Source organism: Emys orbicularis, chromosome 2 (assembly GCF_028017835.1).
Source record: "Emys orbicularis isolate rEmyOrb1 chromosome 2, rEmyOrb1.hap1, whole genome shotgun sequence".
Lineage (NCBI taxonomy): Eukaryota > Metazoa > Chordata > Testudines > Emydidae > Emys > Emys orbicularis.
In genome coordinates this window covers 177,693,703-177,718,736 of record NC_088684.1, presented here as the reverse complement: position 1 = coordinate 177,718,736, position 25,034 = coordinate 177,693,703, and the positions used below count along the sequence as shown (strand labels likewise).

Here is a 25,034-nt window from a genome sequence, read left to right as displayed (position 1 = left end):
TGGTCAGAGGTGTGAAAAAAACAGATCCCTGACTGACACAGCAATGCCAAAAACTCCTCAATGTAGATGCAGCTATGTCAACGGAAGAGGGCTTCTGTCAGCATAGCTAATGTTCTTCAGAGAGGTGGTTCTCCTACACAGACAAAAAAAGTTCCTTGTCATTGTAGACTGTGCCTACACTAGGAGACTATGCTGAAATAGTTATGCCGCCATACAGGTTCTGTATGGGTGCACAGAGGTATTTCTGCTGGTTTAACTAAATTGGTTTTTAAACTGATTTAAATTAAAACTAGTCTAAACATAGAAGTTGCACAAGTCCTAAGAAGATATTAAATAATTTATTTTTATTGGCAAAATATAAATAAATAAATAAATAAATAAATAAATAAATAAAAGATGGGATCTTAAGTTTTCAAATCCATTTCAAATATAATTTTAATCACTTGAGAGCAGTGGAATGAATTATCAGTAAATAAAATCTGAAAAGGATTTTTTAAAAACTGCTTTTGCTTCCTTCTGAAATACACATGAAGCTTGTCTCTTCCGCTTGATTTTTACCTTAGGAATGCCAAGTCTAATCTTCCTGGAAGACCTCTGATTTCTCAGGATACATATTGTTAGCACTCCAACGTTAACTGAAGGAGCAAGGATGTTTTGAATTTAACACAGATATCTTCTCTCTTAAATGAATATTAGTCACTGGAGCTAGAGAGACATCTTGTCTCACAAAATTTCAGAAAATAATGTACCTACTATAGTTACAAATAACTCTTAAAATTTAAAGCAGTAACAGAAAAAGTAATTTCTTTTTCCAGTATGATAATTTTCTATATTTAACATCACTTTTCAGATTGTTGGTTTCACTGAAGTCAGTAAATTTCTCCAATTCTGAAAAAAAACCTTTATAAATATCAAGAATGGAGCAGAAGAACCTTTTAATTTTATTCTTTAAAGAGATATTTAAAAAAAAATCAGCATATAGTATTTAAGGGAGCTCTATCAGAAACGAGATTTTCTTGTAATTAGTTAATCAGAAAAATACTAAACATATTAATTTGAATAAGTGTTTTAAAAGTTTAACCAGTCTACCCAAAAATGCTTTCCCTTCTCAACTGCTCAAGTTTCAGCCTCTTGACTCTTGTGATGTCACAATAACACTAATTTTCTACTTTGATAATCTTCCAGAGTAGACAAGACTTGATTTTCTAATGCAACTCTCCGATGCCTTTTTGTTGTTGTTGTTGGGGATGGGGGAGGAGAAAGAGAAATAATATCTTTTATACTATCATTCATTAGAAAAGAGCTCAAAAACTTAAGAGGATTTCCCCCCCTCACAGAACAGTTTTTTGTAGAAGTTATGGCAATATTGATTAAATACTTACTGCCATTCACTAATCATTAAACCAAGTTTTTTCCCTGGCAGATGTCCCGATGAAGCACACTATACTGCATACATGTAAAGTATTTTTATATGAAAAACAATGAGAATCGGTTTGAAAAATGACAAGTATTGTATCTTTGATTAGAATGGTAAGACTTGTTATGATAGAACAGGACAATTTCCAACATGCAGAGATTTTAACATGAAGTAGAAAAGCTTTTGACACTTACCAATCAGCATAAAAATTAACTAAAGCAACATCAGCATTGTCTGAAAAAAAACAAACATAAAACAATGTCATGTTGTGATGCAAACATTTGTTGCAACACTTAAATCAGAGACTATCTGGGCCAGAGTATGCACAAGCAACAAGAACAAGAACTTCCAGGTTATGGAGATTACAATCTAGTGGCTGTTACAAACTTAGTGAATGGGATGAGTCAACTGAAATACTGCTATAAATGGGTACAGTCTATATGGGAAGAGAAAGGGAAAGGGTGCCATTATGTCAAGTGTATTTACAATGTGAACAAGCTAAATTTAGACAATTAGAATGAAGTTCTTTGCATTCGATACAAAAAATTAAACAACAAATCAATAACATTTAGCATCTGTGACAGACAAAAGTGAGAAGTTTCTGGACCTCTATCAGGTTGCTCCAAACCAAAGGATATAGTACTTATGAGGGATGTTAAATTACACACAAAGGCACACACATACACACGCAAAATGACAAGAACATTTAACATTTAGGTTGCAATGTTGAGCATTCAAAAAGTTTAGGAAATGCCAGAATTAAGGTTGTCTATGAAACCTTAATTTGGTCCCATTCTGTGTGTTGTGACAAAGTTCCTCCTCTATCTTGGTGGGTCCTGCGCTTATCGGCGGATTTTCTTTCCTCAGAGATTCACCATGTGGGTTGGGGAACAGCCCAGAGACCTTCCCCTCTGGAAGAACCCACAGTCCAGGTCAATTGGAAGGTTTGGGGGGAACCCGGGCCCGGCCTCTACTCCGGGTTCCAGCCCAGGGCCCTGTGGACTGCAGCTGTCTATAGTGCCTCCTGTAACAGCTGCATGACAGCTACAACTCCCTGGGGCTACTTCCCCATGGCCTCCTCCAAACACCTTCCTTATTCTCACCACAGGACCTTCCTCCTGGTGTCTGATAACGCTTGTGCTCCTCAGTCCTCCAGCAGCACACCCTCTCACTCTCAGCTCCTTGCGCCTCTTGCTCCCAGCTCCTCACACTCGCACCACAAACTGAAGTGAGCTCCTTTTTAAAACCCAGGTGCCCTGATTAGCCCGCCTTAATTGATTCTAGCAGCTTCTTAATTGGCTCCAGGTGTCCTAATTAGCCTGCCTGCCTTAACTGGTTCTAGCAGGTTCCTGATTACTCTAGTGCAGCCCCTACTCTGGTCACTCAGGGAACAGAAAACTACTCATCCAGTGACCAGTATATTTGCCCTCTACCAGACTCCTGTACCCCACTGGTCTGGGTCTGTCACAGTGTGCATTACGAAACAATCTTCTATACATGAACATATACTTTTTTCTACAAGCCCCCATCTCATTCAGTGTACAGGAGGGATGATGCTCACTTAATGAACAGCCGTTCAATATTTTATTTTCTCCTCGTTGTTCGATGTATGGCCCTAAGCCTTATTTACTGCACAATATTCAAATTATGGCCTGAAGTCAGAATTATTAATTTCCTAATGAGCTTTTCTGTTATGCTCATCGCTATGGTATCCGAGTCTTAAAGTAGTTAACGTTTATGAACTCCAAAACTCCCCCATGAAGTGAAGGGGAGATATCCCCATTTTACAGATGGAAAAGGGGTACAGAGAGATTAAGATCAAAAGTAACCACAAATTTTGGGTGCCCAGTTTGAGATGCCTACGATTTTATTTTCTGTGGTACTTAGCATTATATAGAACTTTATATGTCCAAAGCACAGCTCCCATTGACTTCAGTTGCAACGTAGTGTGCTCATCTCTTCCGCAAATGAGACTGCAAATAAGACCCCAGGGTCTCAAGTCAGGCACCCAGAAAAAAGAAACACATGATAAGCGATCACCTGTGAAATATGTGGTTTAAGTGATTTCCCCAGCATAACATAGGAACTCTGTGGCTGAGGCAGGGATAGAATCCAGTTGTGCAGGGCAGCATTCAACTGCCTTAACCATGTTATCGTCCTTTCTCTTCCTGCAATCCCATTCTCATTCAGTACACACCTTCCAACTTCTGTAACAAGGAGGCAGGGGCCCTACAGACAAAAGCCTCGATACACAAACCCAATTAATTCCCAGAGAATGGTCCATCCTGTGCACTGAAAGAGGTAGGGTGCTGTATAAAAAATATATTAATTTAATTCTAGACTATCATAATGCATATGTTCCGGGGAGTGAAATTAAAGTTGCACAGGCAACCGTTATTCTGGAATTTCCTGAGTGCTCAGCTTTGCTACCAAAATGTTCATTCAATATAGCTGTATGTGTAATCTTCTAGGTTTTTAAAAAAAACAAACTGAAGAAAAAACAAAATCCATCATGTGGCATCATATTGACATTCACATGGTTCAGCAGCAGGGTTAATGCTTTTTGATCCACCACACAGACCTCTGCTCCTGGAGCTGATGGAGTACATGATAGTAATAGTACGTTGTCATCCTCTGTGTGAACCAACATTAGAGGGGGATGAAATATTTTGCCAGTGGGTTTCACAGATACTTGCCAACAGCAGAACAGTGAGACTCAGGAATCCCCATTCCAGGTCTGCAAGAGTGTGTGCGCTAGTGGGCCCAGATAATTTTGTCTGTTCTGCTCAAGCTTTACCCCTTCGGTGCTGTCCCCTCCAGTCTGTCACTGGCCCAGTTCTGTCTCTTCCCACCAATGGCTCCTCATCCGAGTCTTTTTACCCAGGCAGTCCTAGACTCCCCTGAGTACCAGTCTCCCCCTCCCCACTTCCAGTGTCTCCCACTTCCAATGTCCTCTCCCCAGCTCCCATTGTTTCTCCCCACGCCACACACAAACTCTCAGGCCAAGTCCCCTTGCCCAGCCAGTTGCAGTTCCCCCATTCCCAGCTCCTCATCCTGTCTCTGTGAATCAACCTGTACCTGGCTCCCAATCTCTCCTCTGAATCTCCTACACCTCTCCTATTTCCAGTCTCCTTTGCCAATCAATCCCAGCTTCCTCTTCCCCTTCACATCCTGCCCAGTTCCTCATAGGGCTGGAATGAGAATTGCCGTTAACATCATACTACAGAGACAATCTTTTTGCTCAGACACTCATATATGCACAAGAAGGCCTTCCTGGAGGAACTCAAGTCTATGTTTCACTTGTTTAACATAGCAGTTGAACTATGGACTTTGCACACATCAGTACAGTAAGTTCTATTTGTTGACTTTTTGGATCCAAGATAGTGATAATCACTTCCACTTTGAACCTTTCTGGTCCCAGACAGAGGACTGAATTTTGCAACAGCAGACCTCTTTTGCGAGACAGAGACACTGGAAAGTCCAATGCTAGATTAATCAGACCTAAAAGCCATAGCCTCTTAAGCCAGAAAGAAAGTTATGATCTCTCCTTCTTATCCTTTGTACTGTCCTTGGGAGCAGTGGAAGAGGAGGGAAGACATATAGCAGAGACATTGCCTAGCTTTGCAAGAGGTCATTCACCACGTCATATACTGGATCCTGACACAGAGAGAGACCACAGTGCACTTTACTGCTGTTTCTAGAGGCAAAGAGGTCAATCATCACCCCCATCAAAATGATTTATAATGGGTGAGGACATTCCTAGGTGCAGATTCCACTTTGCTTAATCTGACTTTTGCCACGTAAATCTTGCTGTTCATCTTCCCTTTAGTAGGCAGTGCACATGGAGATAGAAAATTTTGTTTCACCCAAGACAGGAGAAGTTAATTTTCTCTGGGGTAAGGATGATCATGTTCTTCCTAGTTTATGTAAACTACACCAGACACTTTGACTATCAAAAATGGAACAAATCTTGTCTATGGAAGGAACACTGCTCCAAGACCCCATGCGTCCTAGCTAGTGTATGCTGTGCTCCCCATGTGGTACCTATTCCTTGGATTGAACTGGGACCTGAATGAGCCCTCTCCATTATCTCCAACTGGCATCTGACCTAAGGATAGCTCTGCCTGGTTCACTAATGGGTGGACCTGATTCTCTGCACTCACCAGTTGAAGGGATGGAGAATATACAATGGGACCTTGAACTCTGCCAACATATGTGATTGGGTGAAATATATAGTAGACAGCAGAATTACTGGATAGGTCTAATCAGAACTCTGTTTCATTGAAGCATGCCTGCGAATGAGGTTAGCATTCTCAAAAGGCTTCAGTCAGAATTGGATTTCGTTTCTGTGACACCACTAGTTTTCTATTATGGCTATCTTCATATTCTGTCAACATTGTTCTGAGATGAGACCTTGTACATGACAGTATTCATCACCATCCCAAGTCTGTGACTGAGTTCCCTGGCACCATGTGTCTGTGTGCATCATGTACCCAAGGTGCTACAGAAAACGTATCACACTGTGCAATTGCGTCAAGCTCTCTCTGTGTATAGATCCTTGATCAAGAAAGTTCTCCAGGAAGAGAGAAGTGAATTTCCTTTTTTTCCTGAAAGACAGTATTTAATACTACCATGATCCTAGAAGAGACCCTGGAAATACTTGTCAGATCAAATGGTAGTGACTGAAATTAGGAAAAAGAGCTGACATCCACAAGCAAAAACAAAGAATTGTCTGTGTAACAGTAAAATGGAAATGTGAAGTTAAGGCTCTCTCAATACCTTGTTTAGATGGAGTCCTGCGCTGTTTGTTCCCAGTACGCTAAGTATACAAATACAATTTAGAGCAGGCTGTATTGCTTTGACCTAAAGTAGATGATGGATTGTTTCATTCGTGTCCTGGCATTTGCATGGGTTGCTTGAGACTAGGAATTGAACAAAGCTGTTCCTGTGTGTGACATTGTGCAGTCTATATGGTTTTATAAAAACATGATAATAAGTGAATATAATGTAACTGGAATATGCTTCATGCAAAAGGTCTCTTGTAAGGTATCATTACAAAGCTTATCTACTGAGTGTGATCATCCTATTTGTATAAATGTACCACTCTTCTATCTAAAATTAGAAATAGAAAATATAACTCTGAGGGCCTATTGTAATTATGCAAAGGGTGGGGCATTAATGGTGGTTTGGAATCTTGATGACTCCCATTAACCAGGACCTCTGCAGATGGCTGTTTTTTACCTGTGAGTCTTCCTGTATGTGTGTGTGCTGGCAAGTGGGTAATGAAGTCTTGCAGTGACATGTGATCATGTCACCTGAACTGGAATCCATCTTTAACCTGGTGCTTTTCCAGTGGGGGGGGGGTGGAAACCCAGAGGGACAAAGGGTTCCAGCCTTATGCAAAAGATATATAAAGGGGTGGAACAGAACAAGGAGAGGGAGGAGCCATCATAAAGAATCCCCTAGCTATCACCTGAGCTGGAACAAGAGCTGTACCAGGGGAAAGAATTGTGCCCAGGCCTGGAAGGTGTCCATTCTGAGAAAAAAAACTTACTGAAGCATCTCTGAGGGTGAGATTATCTGTATTCAGTTTGATTAGACATAAATTTGCGCATTTTATTTTATTTTGCTTGGTGACTTACTTTGTTCTGTCTGTTACTACTTGGAACCACTTAAATCCTACCTTCTGAATTTAATAAAATCACTTTTTACTTATTAATTAACTCAGAGTATGTAGTAATACCTGGGGGAGCAAACAACTGTGGATATCTGTTTGTCAGTGTTATAGAGGGCGAACAATTTATAAGTTTACCCTGTATAAGCTTTACACAGGGTAAAACAGATTTATTTGGGTTTAGACCCAATTGGAAGTTGGGCATCTAAGTGCTATAGACAAGCACACTTCTGTGAGCTGTTTTCAGGTAAACCTGCAGCTTTGGGCCAGTAATTCAGACCCTGGGTCTGTGTTGAAGTAGATGAAAGTGTCTGGCTCAGCAAAACAGGGTGCTAAAGTCCTAAGCTGGCAGGAAAAATAGGAACAGGGGTAGTCTTGGCACGTCGGTTGGCAGCTCCCAGGGGGGTTTCTGTAATCCAACCCGTCACACTGTGGTGGTGGTGGTGGTGATTATTTGTACGATCACAGTCCAGTAGCCCTAATCTTGCATAGCTCCACAGAGTACCTTTTCTCGACAATGTCCAATGACCTCATTTTAACCAAAGCTGTAGGTGGCCATTTGCTTCTGTGATGGGGTAGGCTGCCCTTCAGGGCAGTAGGGCCTAATGGTCAGCTCACACCACCACCTGGCATGGCCTTTAAGGATCTGGAAGGTCCAGCAGAGATATACAAGAACTTAAAGGCAGATAGAGAGGAAGTGGTCCCAGGAATAAGTAGTGATTGGGAGAAAGACAGGCACTGTTTCTTTGAGGGCCTGGGACCAAACAACTGGCAGAGTGGACAGGGTGAGGCTCCCTTCTTTCCTAACCAAATCGGGGATCAACTGGGAGAAGGGGACCAGCATAAAGACTGGCTCCTCCCTCAGAATAGGGACATACATCAGCAAGAAAGGCTACCTGTTAAATCCTCCAAGCTAGGGGACTAACTGGAAAGGATGTTCAGCTGAAGGAAGCTCGCATAAGCCTTGCAGCTGGCTTAAACTATAAATCCAGCTCCCAGAGAGAGGTGGGGGAAGGGGAAAAGACTCCTGAATGAAGGAGGGAAATACTGAGTATGCTGAAAGCAAGGGGCCTAGGATACAACCTCACACCAAGAAAGAGAGCTGAGGGGGAACTCCTGTTAGAAGGAGGGAAATATTGACTACTCCAAACCAGAGAGGCTGTGTGAGATATAACCCTAATTCCTGAGAGGGCTGAGGGGAAACTCCTGTTTAAAGGAGAGGGGTACTGACTGTCTTAAGGCAAATAGCAGAGAGGCTGTTAACAATACAGTCCAGCTGCTGCAGAGAAGAGCTGAGAGCAGCTTTGAGGAAGCACCTTTGTAGCTGGCCCCAGGAGAAGCCTCAAGGAATCACAAAGTCGAGTATAGCAGAGTCTGCAGATTTTGTGAAGATGCCGATATGCAAGGTAAAGGTAGGACCAACCAAGGGAAAATGGTGGTGGGATTGAAGGAACAGTACTTAGCCACCTAAACAGGATCCCTGGGCTGGAACCAAGAGAGGGTGCATAGGTGTTAAGAATAAAAGAAGCCAAGAATGAAAAAGTTCCAGACAGAGGCTGGGAGACGGTCTTGAAGGCCATTAGATTTTTAATTTCCTATTTTCTGGCCTTTTCTGTTAACCCCAGAAGGGGAATGGACTGAGCAGTGACCTGGCTGGAGGACTAGGCCACATAAAACAACAGATCACTGTGAAGCCAGAACAGCTAAAGGGAGCATTAGAATCACTGCAGTATTGCACCTGAACACGAGGAGATGATCTGGAGGTGAGTGGCTCAAGCACACTCTCAAACTGAAAAAATCTGGCACCAAACCATGTGTGTGTGTGTGTGTGTGTCCGTGCAACTCTAGATAGGGCTAGTTGGGAGTCATGCAGATCACTCTGACGGAACTGAGGGCAGCTACAGCCCTCACCTCAGCACCCTGTACTTGTTCTAGCTCTCAACAACAGAAGTATTTTCTCCTGTTGTACTTCAGGGACTGCTCCAATTTGCCACATGATCTATATTCCTTTACACAGTGTCTGGGAGGAGCCAGAATTGTCAATTGACATTTCTGATGACTCAGTTTCAGTTTTCCATAGTTTCCCATTGTATCACTAAGACAGCTGGTAAATAATCTGCATCAGTATTGCATTTGAAGGACCAAAGTCCCATGAAACAGATATGTATCCTATCTTTTTCAGACAGAAGCACTTGGGCCATGGGAGTTTTAGGTTGAGAGGGATCATACTAGCAATACTGTCCACCAACATTAGTACTGCTTGTGAATGCATGTGGAGGGACTTAAGGTGCTAGTGACAGTTTGTTTTTTGCGCTGGGGTTGACGGGGGTTGAGTTGGTGTGATGCCATCTGAAATTTTTCATGACCAAAGGAAAGGGCTGAGGTGATGCCTGTCTGGACTTGGCACCTTTGTTAGGACCTATATATTAAGGAGGGCACTGTGATTTAAAAATCTTCCCCAGTTCAAAATGCTAAGACCCTGACCACCGGGGAAGAGAGCTATTACCATCAGTAGTTATACCAGATTTAATTTGGATTGGTGCATGCTGAGAAAACTCCTGGACTTATAATATGGAGGCTAGGAGGGCTAGAAAGAAAGAAATGGTGGGAAAAGAGGCCCCTTTACTGTTTACTTTTCCTTCAATATCTTGGCTACTTGCCCCTCTCATCACTTCATTGCCAGCTACTTAGGGGGGCTGGAATGGAGTTGGTAGTGAGGCATGGCAATTGCAGCAGAAGCCAGGAACAATAACCTGGACATTAGGGCATGGCAACCCACAGAAGAAGGTGGTGACAAGATGTAGCTGTAACTTTTCTATGGCTCTGTAGATGTCCTCCTAAGTATAGTGTCACAGCACTCGATACTCTGCCTAAAATAATCTGTCCTCAGTGCTTTGTTTGTTTAATTATATTATATAATTTGATTTCCTAATGCTGATTTGGACAGCTGGTCTTCCTCCTTGGGGGAAGAATAATTTCCTATTTTTGGTTATACATGTGCACATCTAGAGAAATCAACATACATCTGTGGCTTGGTCTTTTCTGCAGTGATCTGCCATACTGTACTCTGTGAATGTGAGCAGGGCTGTGCTGCTTTATTTCTTCTTATAATTCTGCTTCAGAAAGGGCCTGCAAAAATAGTCTCATAATTAATAAATTAGTGTGATCTTGGTAACTACCATCTGGAAAACTAGATTTTTACCTTTAAAAAAAATAATGCAACAAATACTGAGGGGAAAAAATCACTAACCATTTAAACACAATAGCACTATAGTCAACAAGCAGCACTAGTTTACCAAGAAAAAAACCTTGCGAGACAAACCAGATTGGTTTTAGACAAAATTACAAAGTTACTCCATGAGACAAGGTGGATGAGGTAGTATCTTTTATTGGACTAACTTCCGTTGGTGAGAGATACAACCTTTCAAGCCACGCAGAGCTCTTCTTCAGGTCAGAGTTACTACATGAACAGAACACAAAATAGATTTTAGAAAAGCATTTAAATAGTGTTTTCTTGAAATCTTACTCTCAAAATTAATTAAAATTGGCTTGGATATGAAGACTCAGACTGAAACTGACTGATTGTATTTTATCTTTTTTTTGTTAGATTAAAAACAAGGTATTGAATTTACTCCTGGAGGAATTCTGCACTACTGTGTAATGTAGAATTTGTGCAGAATTAATGTTCTGCATAGAATTTCATTTTCCCCTGCAGAATTGGTGCTGCAGAGTTGCGGGCCACCACTAGGGGTGGCTGGATCCAGCAGAGCCCAGCTCTCCAACTTGCAAATACAGGACACTGCCAGAGAGAAGGGGAGCTGGAGGATTTCAGGCAGCTGCAGTTCCCTGCATGTCCTGAAGGAAGGAAGCAGTGTGTAGAAAACTGCATACAAGATCAGGATCCAACATCTGGCTGTTTCTCTCTCTGGCTCTGTGAGGGGGGAGTGGGAGGGAGAGGGGATGCTGGTGTCTGGGCTGAGGTGGTATAGCAGCAAAGCAAGCAAGAGATACAAAAGTTACAAATAACATCATATGTGAAAGCTACTAGGAGACATCTCAGATCAAAAGGTGAAGAGGAAAGGAAACTCGGTAAGGAATAAGAGATAGATACGCAACAGAATAAATGAAAGGATGGGCTCTGGGAGGCAGGGAGAGTGGGTGTCTGGGATCGGAGAGGCGGAACTTTCCCCCAAGAAGTGCCCAACAAAAGCATAACAGAGAAACAGGAACGGGGTTGTCACAGGTGTTTCTTTAACTCTCTACTCCTAAGAGAATCTTTTTTGTTGTCTGTATTGTTACAGACTTATTTACTGACTGGTATTTTTAAATAAATCATCAAAATAATTGAAACTGATGTAATGATATTTTCTTTTTTGACAAATAAAATATGCAGAATTTTAAAATATTGTGTGCAGAATTTTTAATTTCTTGGTGCAGAATTCCCCCGGGAGTATGAATTGAAGAGGGTGGGGGGAAAAAAATGTTCATGGGGTACTGAAGAGATAAGTGTGAGGTTTGGCCTTATTTAAGATTTTCTCTAATTATTGTTGAGGAGTGTGTCTATGTGGTGTTCAATAGGCTAAAGAACATTCACAGAAGATGTAGGAATTTAAGGTGGTCCAAAGAATCATGAAGTACTTATTGAGAAGGGTAATAGGCTGAAATTAAGAAACCGACTATTTAAAATGTATATCAGGAAAAAATGACGAATGTCCTTGGAAAAGGGCTTCCACCATTTCCATTGTCAGATTACCACTTAAGAAATTTAAAACTAGACTGGCCAATTCACAATCATACAGTTACTATACAAAAGAATCCTGCAGTACCATACAACCTTTTTATTTTACAGTTCTAATTTCTGGTATTAAAAAGCCACTTTACTTTACCTATTTGAAGTGTACAGAAAAATTTAGTCAGGCAAAGCACAGTCACAGTTTACCCTTAGGCAAACTGGGTATTTATTAGGTTCTAGATGAAGAATGTTCAGGCAAGGAACATACATCTGACTGCATAAAGCAAACACAATAAGACAGCAATAACTGATTTGTCAATTTGTCTGTGTATTTCAATTGGATGAATCACTGTGGTGTCTGGGTACCACTTACAAGAATAAAAGCATAATTTATCCAAGGAAGACTACTAGGATCTTTGCCGGTTTCAGCTGCTTGATGATCTCTCTCAAACATTTTATTGACAGATTTTTGTTATATAAAATCTTCCTGTGACACCCTGGCACCCCCTTATTCACCACTGTCATATAATTAGGATATGTTTTGCACAAAGTATGCATTGTGAGGTATCATTCTAAAAGTCTTGATCTGCTAGACATTAATATCTCATTGGATTGTATGTGCTATCATCGTATGTGAAGCTATGAAGTTTGGCTACATATATGAAACATGTTGTGAGGTTGAAAACACCCACAAGCAGCCTTTCAGGTACAACAGTAAAAAGGTCAAACAATGTTAATGGCTTATTGAGGAAATGCACACAAGCACAAGGATTACCCCAGGAACTGTGTACAATAGAAACCTCTCAGAGATAGCACTACACAATGGGAACTGTTTGACCCAGGTCACAGCAAAAGAGCTTTCCAGCAAGTGGGAAGAAGATAAAAAAGGGGGAAATGACATCATGATGGTACCTCACTCTCCCTACAACAACACACCTGGAAAGACCTGAGGAACAATGACTGAACTGGGGGAAGTGATGGTCCCAGGCTAAAGGGATTTCTATCCTGTATATGAAAACCTGGGAAACCCAAGCTGCAAAGCAAAGCCAGCTTGTGGCTCAAGAATCTGCCAGCCTGTTTATCACTCAGGATGAGAATTTGCTAATTCATATCCAACCTATCTAGTGTGTTAAACTCATTTTGCGTTTTTGTTTATTTGCTAGGTAATCTGCTTTGATCTGTTTGCTATCGCTTATAATCACTTAAAATCTATCTTTTTATAGATAAACTTATTTTATGTTTTAATCCAAACCAGTGTGTGTTTGACTAAGGTGTCTGGGGGAAATCTCAGCTTGTTTACCACAAGCTGTGCGTGGTCCTCTTCACATTAAGGGAAAGATGGACTGGGTATTAAACCCATATACTGGCCAGATTTGACCAGGGCAGGACGGTACTGCTCTGGGGTCCTATGCTGGGAGACTGGTGGTTAGAGAGCCTGCATGTAACTGCAGCTGGCTGTGTCCGTACTTGTGTGAATGCTGGTGAAAGTGGAAGCTTGGAGTACTCTACAGCTTGTCACAGCAGCACAGTGTGAGAGGGAGCCCAGGCTGGTGCGTCAGAGGGATGAGTGGTACCCCAGTTCCAGGTGGCACCCCAGGGGGAACCCATCACACTTCCCATATTCTCTAATAATGTATTCATTTCAGACATCAAATTTTCTTAAAATCCTAATTTAAACGACAGCAAGATAATTTTCTAAGTAACCCGTTCAGAGAATCAATTCTGGGCAAAGACACTGACAAAAGTGTAATACTTAACACTTCTATTTATACAGCAATTTTCAAAGCACTGTTCAAATGTTAATCTGACAATAACCCATGTTTTACACACAAGTAAAGAACAGTTGTAGACACATGCAAAGACAAGAAGTTTCAAAGTACTTACTTAAAATGTCATCTATATTTCCACTCTCTAGACTTGTTATTTCACTTCTTGCTGGATTCAAAAGCCAAGATACCTGTAAAAAGAAACAGGTTTTAAATCTATATTTAACATTTATACTTTTTCAACATTGATAAATAATGCATCTCACAGATTTTAAACATCATAGGTTAAAAATGACAATACATAACGTAGCAAAAATTCAAGTAGTTTCAGAAAAAGGCACTACAAATTTGTAAGTAAAGTTTATTTACCGATGTATAAATCCCTCATGCAGTTAAAGTATTATCTGGTTATAATCTATTCAATTTTTCTCCCTATTCTTTCAGTTCTAAATATGTTCAGTAAATATTACAGGTAATTTCTATGTCTTGAAGAAAAAGATCTCTATTCAGAAATTTATATTTTTTAAAACAGAAGACCAGTCCATTTACTCCTAAGCAGTGAAATGAAAGCCACGTATTAGCAATCCAACTGTCTTACTCCACAGAGAAAGATTTAGGAATACAGTGTTAGCCCCACCTAAGAGTTTTCAGCTAAGAGGGTTTTTTTTTTTTTTTTTTTTTAAGTTGCAGTTGTGCCCAGCTAAACTAGCTATGTTTTCATATCCTCATTTTCTAAGGTTCCTCACATCTCTTCAGTCCTTGAATGCAATGGCATTCAATTGTATTAAACATTTATAGAACCTATCACCATGACAGTTAGATGCTTCAAATACAAAATTAAGTTACATATGCTGGACTCAATGTAATTACTATGGCAATACCAAATTCTATCCATATTTACTTACCATTTGTTTTAAAAAAAGAGTCTAATAGCTAGCGTGATTAGCAGTTAAATGTAGAAAAAACATTTTAAGCCAGACAAGATATAATCAATAACAGATGAGGATTTGGGTATCACATTGCCTTCCATTCTCCTCTCTGCAAAGATTAAGATTCCTCTGTGGTGCAGGGAAATCTGGAAGGTAGAGAGGGGGCAAAAGCACCAAAGGAAAACATATGAGTGCTAGACAGTTTCACTTGAAGCTGTGTGAAGAAAACACACTAGCTTATCAATTTCACTTTTTGTGCATAGACTCAGGGGCTGAATGGTCTCCTGCATAAGCCATTCCTAAAGCAGAAATCAGGCAATCACAGAAGGGAAGGTGGAATAAAAGACAAGACACACCACAGCCAAATCTTCACTGACAAAATAGGAGAAATTTTACCACAGGATAACTAACACTCATTAGCTATCCCACTGTAAAATCATAGTGGAGACAAGACACTGTACTTTTACCACAAGGTAAATGGGGCAAGGTCAACCCTAGGGTAGTAGGAGGGACATAAGATTGCTGATCTCACCTAGTTACCTCGTTCTGAACTGTACAAGTGCCCTATCTCCATTTAGGATAGTACAGTGAGAAACTACTGTGTGATGGTTATCTTGCTGTTAAAAAAAAAAAATAGCGAGATCTTTGTGTCAATTAAGACAAAGTCTTAAAGGAAGAGGTGGACCAAGAATCCCAAGAAAGGTGGAGAAGGGAAAAAAATAGAAGCAAAATTGCCTCATTTGGGGTGGAGATTGAGTTTATTTTGGCTCACAGTAACAGTACTTGTAATTATTGTACTTGTAGCATAAATGAGACTTGCAGTCCCAAATCTATGAATACTTTTCAAGTGGTATGTGAAGGGATGTTGGCAAGGTCTCTCTTTCCCCCTGTTTGGATTATCTAGCTTTTATTATCAATTCCCATTAAGCATCTAGAATACTGATTTTAGGTTTTCTAGATTCCAGTACCAGCATAATTCAAGTGACAGGTCTCCCCTAGATGTCAGGAACATCGGAATGTCCACTTTAGCACATGTAAATCAGCTTGGAAAACCAAGGTAACATGTAACAGTTAGGCATTATCTGTATCACTCAACCTGGTCATTTTTGATTTTCTAAAAAGCAGTGGTATCTAGGGGGAAGCTTATAGAAAGCAAGATGTCTATTACAGAGACAGTGCATCTACAGTAGCTATTTTTCAGTCCCTCTCTCTGGGGACTGTTGAAGTATTGGAATTCTATTCTAGTCTATATAGGTTCTGATGACCATGGTATCTGAGGGCCTTCCAGCTATGCATTAAGCAATGTGACTATGCATCTGTCTCGCTTGTTGTCTTCTCAGGGAGAGAAGTTTATGCACCTGGGTGTCTTAATGTGGTAGGGTTTCAGTTTGGGTTTCTTTAAATGTATGCATTGCTATATATTTACGTTACAGAAAGCAAGGTCAACAAAATACACCTTGCACTTGGAGTGGAAGGTGGAGGCTTGTGATGGTCCTTAATTCCTGGAGTTCATTCCACAGTCTCAACCCAGCTCCAGAAAATGTTCCGTTTCCTCCACAGATTAGATTTACCCTTACTGTAGAATTGTGAGGTCCCAAAGATCTAAGAGTCTGAAATTATTTTCCTGAAGACTACTGGGTTTTGGGACTACTCTCCTGTGAGTTCTTCCCATTAAGACAAGAACATGGCATCCAGATATCTTCTTTCCATTTATTCCACTTGTGTAAGACATATGCAACCACAGTGATATTGTCAGATATTACCATGTTGCTCTGGTTTTGTTGGATAGGCTGAAGATTAATTAAGGACAGCTGAACTAATTCCAGTTGCAATAATTTTAGAAGGATGATAAAGAGAAGAGAGAATCACTGCTTGAAAAATCCTGAAAACCTAAGGAAAAACCTCCAGAAAGTGGGACCTTCTAAGATGTACCACACAGGTCTGCAGAGGAACCTTTGTCACAGGCTTCTGTGTGACTCTCCACCTGCACTGCAGTTTCAGCATGTCAGATCCCCTGACATATCAACTTGAAAGACTCTAATTTCTTAAAGCCACAAATCTGTCGTTAGCATAGTGTTACTGTAGCAGTGGCCACAACTTTTGAAAACAAATTTTATCACCTGCATGTTTATTGTGGTAACCTGGCTTCAGAGTCAAAATATTAGTTTTACATTATCATGGTGTTTAGTAAGATATGTTTACTTTAAATGGGGCAGGAACTCCCTAAGTTTTTATGCTTATATTTGTAAAATACACCTTATCACCAAGTGCATGTACTTAACTGAAAACCAAATACAGGGTTCACTGACCAAGATAAAACCATACCCTAATCCAGAAAAACAAAATATAAGCTAGCATTTCCCAATACAAACACCTGAGGCAAACCCTTCAAAGAGAGGAGCCTTAAAGCAAAACTAAAATGTTTGGTCGCTTCCTCCAAGTCTGTTATTACATCAAGGTTTGGTACAACTAGCTGTCTCTATTGAAACAAAGCCCAAAAAACAGATATTGCAGTGAAGATAGAGTGGCACTTACACACTCATTTCTCATTTTTGTATACCTTTCCCAAAAGCTCCATTAGTCTGAAGCTACTGAAATATTCCATTTCTCACAAAAAGTATAGAAGAATGAAGTCCAATATCTTTATAAAAAGTTGTGATATATCAACATATTGACAAAACAACAGCTGAGGATGCCAAAACCTTCACAATGGATGGATAATAAGGCTAAATGTAAAAAAGGAAGTGTCTATCTTCTCATATGAAACATTATGCCAATCAATATGCAAGGTTTATGTTCAGTTCAGAGGTTTTTAATATATAAACTGCCCAAGGCAAGAAAACATCGCCTTTTGACCCAATAATCCTGCTGTCTCATGAGATGAAAGAAGTTTTTTTTTAAATTACTATTAATATTAAACATGAAGGGAGATACAGTTTCCTTATTTAAATTGCTAAGAAGCTACACAGTTCTGACAAATTTTATCTTGGCTTCTAGTGAAGTCTATGAATGCCACCCTTGGGCAACAAACAAGATTCTTTTGAGGAAATCATCTCTGAATGTCAATTGCATTCTTGTTCAAAAACAGGCATTGAAGGTATGCTTTTAAAAGCATGCTGCTAAACAAAATGTGCCAGAACAAAAATATTTTGGTAATCAGAAAGTAGTTGTACATTTAAAAATATTTATTTAGATTAAGTAATAATAAAAAAGACACCTACAAGACCTTTAGATACCTTGACACTTACTTAATCTTATAATAGTATAATACACACAGAAGCTCTTAAAATCAAACATCCAACAGGAACAAATTAACTCAACTCAGCCAACGAATCCATTACGAAAACCTTTTCACCAACAGAGTTTCATGGAATACACCTTCAATGGTCTCCAAGAACTTTATCATATAAATGGCTATTATGATACTTACTACTAAGCAAGGGCTATCTTAGAGTTTCATTGGGTCTATTTATAACCTCATAACTTTCTAAAACGTTCTTCTTTGTAGTTAACTTAAAACTTTGTTTCAACCCAAATGTAATTTTTGGTGGCAAGTCTCAGTGAGATCTGTAATAAGAGGAGGCCCTGAGATATAAACCTTGGTATCAGAGGCCTGGTATGAGGCCTAAGGCCTGAACTAAAGTAATGGTCAAGACTTTGCTAACATAAAGCAAAGTTAAGCTGTGAGCCAGAGGCAGGCCCTGCTCACAGAAGCTGGCAGGAAAAGGGCTGATGTTGCATAAATATATATTCACCTAGCAAAGTTAAAATACAGAACACACTATACTGGAACATTCCACAGATAACATGGAACAGGCCGACCCATCCCAATGACAGGGGCAAAAGGGTAAAATGACGGATAGAGTTGTTTTGATCGAACCAACATGTACAAGGTGAGAGGCGGCACCTTACTACATAGAGGGGTTGTACCTTGCTGCGTAGAGGGGTTGCACCTCAATACGTCAGGAGTGATGTGTAACTTGTATGTACCTGTGTATAAGAATGTATCCCTGGGATGGTGTCTTTGTCCGGCCGAGGGGGCAGTGGAAAGTCCCGCCACTGACTGAGCCGGGTCCATTGCCAAGAGGCATCTATTAGTAGTATGCCCGGTAGACTAAGTAATCTACGGGGAACTGCAATTGTGTCCGAGGTCGCAATAAACCTAGTCGACGTGACTTTGCATCTTACTAGACTCTGTGGTTATTGGGGGTTCTCGTCGGGTTTGCTGTGTCAGCTATCTGCAGAGCTGGGACAGCACACAGAGGGAACACACGCACGCAGCCGAGTGATATCAACATAGGAGAAAGCAGAGCACCACACCGGTAGCATCTGACAACAAGATCTGTTCCCCTATTCTTGAGCGACAGAAGAATGGGGGAGGGAGGGACAAAGTCTCTCAGTGTGAAAAGGAGACTTTTTGTACATTTAATACTTAAAAATGGACTGATCTTGAGATAAACATACACTTAAGTAGAACATGGAGTAATCTGGGCTTCTTATTAACAATTCCTATGTACCTTTTTGATGGCAGTTTCCTCCTCTAAAAGTTTCAGTGGAAGAGCAAGCCAAATATGGTCAAAAGGAACAGGAAGTTAGGACACATCTACAATACATTCAAATCAAGGGAACTGCATAAAACACTGAACCAAATTGTAGCATCAGTGGTACTTTGCTCATATTCCATATACAGGCTAAAACCTTGGACATGCCCAATGAACACTACACATTTGAACAGATCTGCTGACTTGGCTGTACCTGGTATAGGTGGGACCTTAGGGTAAATATAATGGAAAAAGACTTAAGATAAAGTTGGATGATCTTAATAAAGGACTTGCCACACTGGATTAGACCATGATCCACCTAGTCCAGGATCCCATCTCTTGCTTCAGAGCAAGGTGCAAAATACTCTGTAGGGGCAGTTACAGAATAATGTCCACAATAGAAAAAATAAATTCCCCTACCTCTGTCATGCAGGGTTTGACTTATGCCCTGAAGCACAAGGGTTTAATATCTGTTCCAACCCCAACTATGCACCTTTTTTTTATCCTAATGTGACAGCAAAGTTACTCAATACCCACATTGCATGTCCAAATTAATGAGTTCCATGTTACTACTACTTTACTTTATTCTCTGATTATTAAGTGAATCTTTCCCCCACATTTTACTCTATTAATTGGTGTTTGCACACACTAATTGCTAACTGAACAGAAGAGACAGACCTGGATAGGCAAAATGACCATTTGTCCCTAAATTTCTTATTTTAATTACTTCCTTGGAAAAATACTGAAGTGGTTTAAATGAGTGTGTGAATAAGACAGTCTTAAAAAGCAAGCACCAGACTAGACCTGTGGTATTTCAGGTTTTCTTTCTTTTTTGAAATTCACATCATGAAATACAGGTCTTCACTTCCAATGTAAACTGCCTGGAGGATATAGGTAATCTATTATTCCCTGGGGCATCATGGTTTCTAATTAGCATTGCATCTGCAAGGCGACTAACAGCAATAGCTTAGTTTATTCTCACTAAACCTTTCATTTACCTTTCTTTCTGCTAAAGGCACATGACCAACTGCCTCTCCTCTCTACCAGGGAATTATTTTTGTGCCTGGCAAACAGCTCTATCCCATTTCTAATCCAGATTGACATATTGGAGCTACTATCTGAAGCCCTAACCCCACAGGATTCTGCGGCTGACTTTCAGTCCCCAGGTACATTTCCCTTTCTGCACAGTGCTAATCTTCTGCTGCTTTGAGATTTGCATTAACCTGGCAGGCAACAGGAAGCACAAGGGTTTGCAGCCTGTTGCAGGTGGATACAAGTTGTGAGCAATCCCAGGAGAAAGTAGCACTGAAACTGACAGTGAGGACAATTTAACCCTTAATTGGTACAGAAACACCCAAGAGTGATCCTGAACATTCCCATAATTTAGATTTATTGAATACTGCCAGTCCTTATTTGATGATTAAGCACAATACTGTTTGCTATGTTTTGTACTATAAAGAGGTCTCTCTGAACTGATTAGTTCATAAGGCCTTCAGGAACAATCACTTCTTAAAGGTTTTTACTGAAAAAACTGTGGTAGCAGCAACTTTTCATAACTACAACAACATGAAATTTTTTTTCTACTATTCATGTTTTTGCACAACAGCTATAGCTACAACTTGATCTGAAACATATAAACATTATAAATAAAGCCACTAAATAAAAAAATCTATCTACTGTAGTTACAATCACTAACTTGGGACAACGGCTAACACAAACCAATCTAGATTATTTGTATTTTGTTTTCTTATTTGAACCTGGTATTTCTAGCCTTATATTTACTAATTATTGTGAGAGCTGACATATCTATTTGGGCTAAATTGTTCTGTAACAGTTGTCCTGGAGTCACTAGACAAATAGAGCAATATGTTAAATATGGGTAGGTTTTTTTTATATTTGTTTTTTAATTAAAAAGCAGATGCAACTGGAGCACCTGAAAACCTTTGCTAAATGCATTGCAATCCTTCTGCTACCCCATAGACAGGAAAAGAACATATCTGCTCCACTTTACAGAAGTAACCACAACAGTGGGGGATTAAAACAAAAACAAAAAGAGGAACCAGATAGGGCTCAGACTTTTTCCAGTTGCGGGAACAAAAGTCCCATTTAGCCCCTCCAAAATGCCACCTACACAAAAGAGAACCCGGAAAGCTCTTTGAAAGAGACTGTCTTGATCCCTACAAAAATTGGTCTCACCAAGACGAAAGAAAGTGGAGTCACTTTGGGAAGCTGTCATCTTTAGCTAAAATTTTTCAGTAACAAACAATTAGACCACATGCATTCTTAGTTTAAAGAAACAAAAAAGCTTGAGAAGAACTAGCCAAACTTAAAATCATTTATCAAATAGAACTCTTTGCTGGAAAAAACACTGAGAACTGCAAAATCAAGTCAAGATTTCAAATATTTTTGAATTTATGAAATTCCAGATTGTACTGATTCTGCATCCCAAATCATAGCAAATCGTATCCTTAAGTGTCTGGAACTAGCTATAACAAGTGATCCTATTAAGGTGGAAAGGAGTTGGGATTGTTATCATGACATATATGTGACAGGAAGAAAATCATGTAAAAAAAACTATCTACGTATCTAAATTAGTACATATCTCCATTACTACAGTATACTATACTTTTGCTTTGCTTCATTAACCAATGAGCTAATCAGGTTCCACCTTTCTAGAAAAATTTCCTAATTAATTAATTCAATCTTATGGATTTTGTTTTGATAGTTTTAACTAGATTGTCAAAGTTTTTCTATACATTTTTACCTATTATATTTAAAAATATCTTTCTTTAGATAAATAAGGTAGGGTCAGTTCTACTGAAATGCGTTCTAAAATACAATTAAAAAAATAACTTGTACTTGAAGTTTGTGTTTGCTATTAATTTGGATCCACAACAAATCCAACTTTTGACTCTCTCTCTCAAAAAAACAACATCTAAAGGAGACTCAAGAACCACTTTCCCTAGAATTAATTGAATACAGAAAAGATGGTACATCATTTTCCATTGACATTCCCTCCCTGGATGAAGCCACGCCTCAATTTTTGCTCTCTCACTTTAGTATTTGATTAGGTAGCCATGACTATCGCTTTCAGGAAAAGAAATTTATTAACTGGATTTTTAAATCTATAATAACTAGTCATCACTATTATAAAAATATAAGAACGGCCATACTGGGTCAGACCAAAGGTCCATCTAGGCCAGTATCCTGTCTTCTGACAGTGGCCAATGCCAGGTGACCCAGAGGGAATGAACAGAAAATCATCAAGTGATCCATTCCTTGTCACCCATTCCCAGCTTCTGGCAAACAGAGGCTAGGGACACCATCCCTGCCCATCCTGGCTAATAGACATAGATGGACCTATCCTCCATGAATTTATCTAGTTCTTTTTTGAACCGTTATATTCTTGCCCATCACAACATCCTCTGGCAAGGAGTTCCACAGGTTGACTGTGCGTTGTGTGGAAAAATATTTCCTTTTGTTTGTTTTAAACCTGCTGCCTATTAATTTCATTTGGTGACCCCTAGTTCTTGTATTATGAGAAGGAGTAAATAACACTTCCTTATTTACTTTCTCCACACCAGTCATGATTTTATAGACCTCAATCATATCCCCCCTTAGTCATCTCTTTTCCAAGCTGAAATGTCCCAGTCTTATTAATCTCTCCTCATACGGCAGCCATTCCATACCCCTAATCATTTTTGTTGCCCTTTTCTGAACCTTTTCCAATTCCAATATATCTTTTTTGAGATGGGGTGACCACATCTGCATGCAATATTCAAGATGTGAACATACCATGAATTTATATAGAGGCAATATGATATTTTCTTTCTTATTATCTATCCTTTCTTAATGATTCCCAACATTTTGTTCGCTTTTTTGACTGCTGCTGCATATATTGTGGATAGCTCTCTAAAAACATCCACTCAGACGCCAAGATCTCTTTCTTGAGTGGTAACAGCTAACTTAGACCCCATCATTTTATATGTATAGTTGGGATTATGTTTTCTAATGTGCATTACTTTGCATTTATCAACACCGAATTTCATTTGTCATTTTGTTGCCCAGTCACCCAGTTTTGAGAGATCCTTTTGTAGCTCTTCGCAGTCTGCCTGGGACTTAACTATGTTGAGTAGTTTTGTATCATCTGCAAAGTTTGCCACCTCACTATTTACCCCTTTATCCAGATCATTTATGAATATGTTGAATAGGACTGGGCCCAGTTTAGACCCTGGGGACACCACTATTTATCGCTCTCCATTCTGAAAACTGACCATTTATTCCTACCCTTTGTTTCATATCTTTTGACCAGTTACCAATCCAGGAGAGGACCTTCCCTCTTATTCCATGACTGCTTACTTTGCTTAAGAGCCTTTGGTGAGGGACCTTGTCAAAGGCTTTCTGAAAATCTAAATACACTATATCCACTGGATCCCCTTGTCCACATACTTGTTGACCCCCTCAAAGAATTCTAGTAGATTGGTGAGACATGATTTCCCTCTACAAAAACCATGTTGACTCTTCCCCAACAAATTATGTTCATCTATGGGTCTGACAATGTTGATCTTTACTATAGTTTCAACCAGTTCGCCCGGTACTGAAATCAGGCTCACCAGCCTGTAATTGCCGGGGTCACCTCTGGAGCCCTTTTAAAAAAATTGGTGTCACATTAGCTATCCTCCAGTCATTTGGTATAGAAGCTCATTTGAATGATAGGTTACAGACTACAGTTAGTAGTCCTGCAATTTCACATTTGAGTTTCTTCAGAACTCTTGGGTGAATACAATCTGTTCCTGGTGATTTATTACTGTTTAGCTTATCAATTTGTTCCAAAACTTCCTCTAACGACACCTCAATCTGGGACATTTCCTCAGATTTGTCACCTAAAAAGAATGGCTCAGGTTTGGGAATCCTCACATCCTCAAGTGTGAACACAGATGCAAAGAATTAATTTAATTTAATTTCATTTAGTTGGCCTTATCATCCTTGAGTGCTCCTTTAGCATTTCAATTATCCAGTGGCCCCACTGGTTTTTTAGCAGGCTTCCTGATTCTTAAGTACTTAAAACATTTTTTTGCTCTTACTTTTTGAGTCTTTGCCTAGCTGTTCTTCAAAGTCTTTTTTGGCCTCCCTAATTATATTTTTACACTTCATTTGCCAGAATTTATGCTCCTTTCTATTTTCCTCACTAGAATTTAACTTCCACTTTTTAAAGGATGCCTTTTTGCCTCTCTTACTTTGTTGTTTAGCCACGGTGGCACTTTTTTGGTTCTCTTACTATCTTTTTTAATGTGGGGTATACATTTAAGTTGAGCCTTTATTATGGTGTCTTTAAAAAGTTTCCATGCAGCTTGCAGGGATTTTACTTTTGATGCTGTACCTTCTAATTTCTGTTTAACTAACTTCCTCATTTTTGTGTAGTTCCCCTTTCTGAAATTAAATGCTACAGTGTTGGGCAGCTGTGGTGTTTTCCCCGCCACAGAAATGTTAAATTTAATTATATTATGGTCACTATTACCAAGCGGTTCAGCTATATTCACCTCTTGCACCTGATTCTGTGCTCCACTTAGGACTAAATCAAGAATTGCCTCCCCTTTTGTGGGTTCCAGGACTAGCTGCTTCAAGAAACAGTCATTTAAGGTGTCAAGAAATTTTATCTCTGCATCCCATCCTCAGGTGATATGTACCCATTCAATATGGGGATAGTTGAAATCTCCCATTATTATTGAGTTTTTTATTTTAATAGCCTCTCTAATCTCCCTGAGCATTTCACAGTCACGATCACCATCCTGGTCAGGTGGTCGGTAATATATCCCTACTGCAATATTCTTATTATTCAAGCATGGAATTACTATCCATAAAGATTCTATGGTACAGTTTGGTTCATTTAAGATTTTTACATCATTTGATTCTATGCTTTCTTTCACATATAGTGCCACTCCCCCACCAGCATTACCTGGTCTGTCCTTCCGATA

General features: G+C 39.7%; 1 protein-coding gene across 1 annotated transcript in view; it reads right to left on the bottom strand.

Annotated features, from left to right (window-relative positions):
* The window catches only part of ERP44 (endoplasmic reticulum protein 44), a 119,024-nt gene that overhangs the window by 76,943 nt on the left and 17,047 nt on the right, over positions 1–25,034 (bottom strand). The window contains exons 2-3 of the mRNA XM_065398531.1: positions 13,708–13,780; positions 1,612–1,651 (exon numbers count right to left, since the gene is read on the bottom strand). Of these exons, the coding sequence (XP_065254603.1) occupies positions 1,612–1,651; positions 13,708–13,780 (113 nt within the window). The remainder of the gene's footprint in view (positions 1–1,611; positions 1,652–13,707; positions 13,781–25,034) is intronic.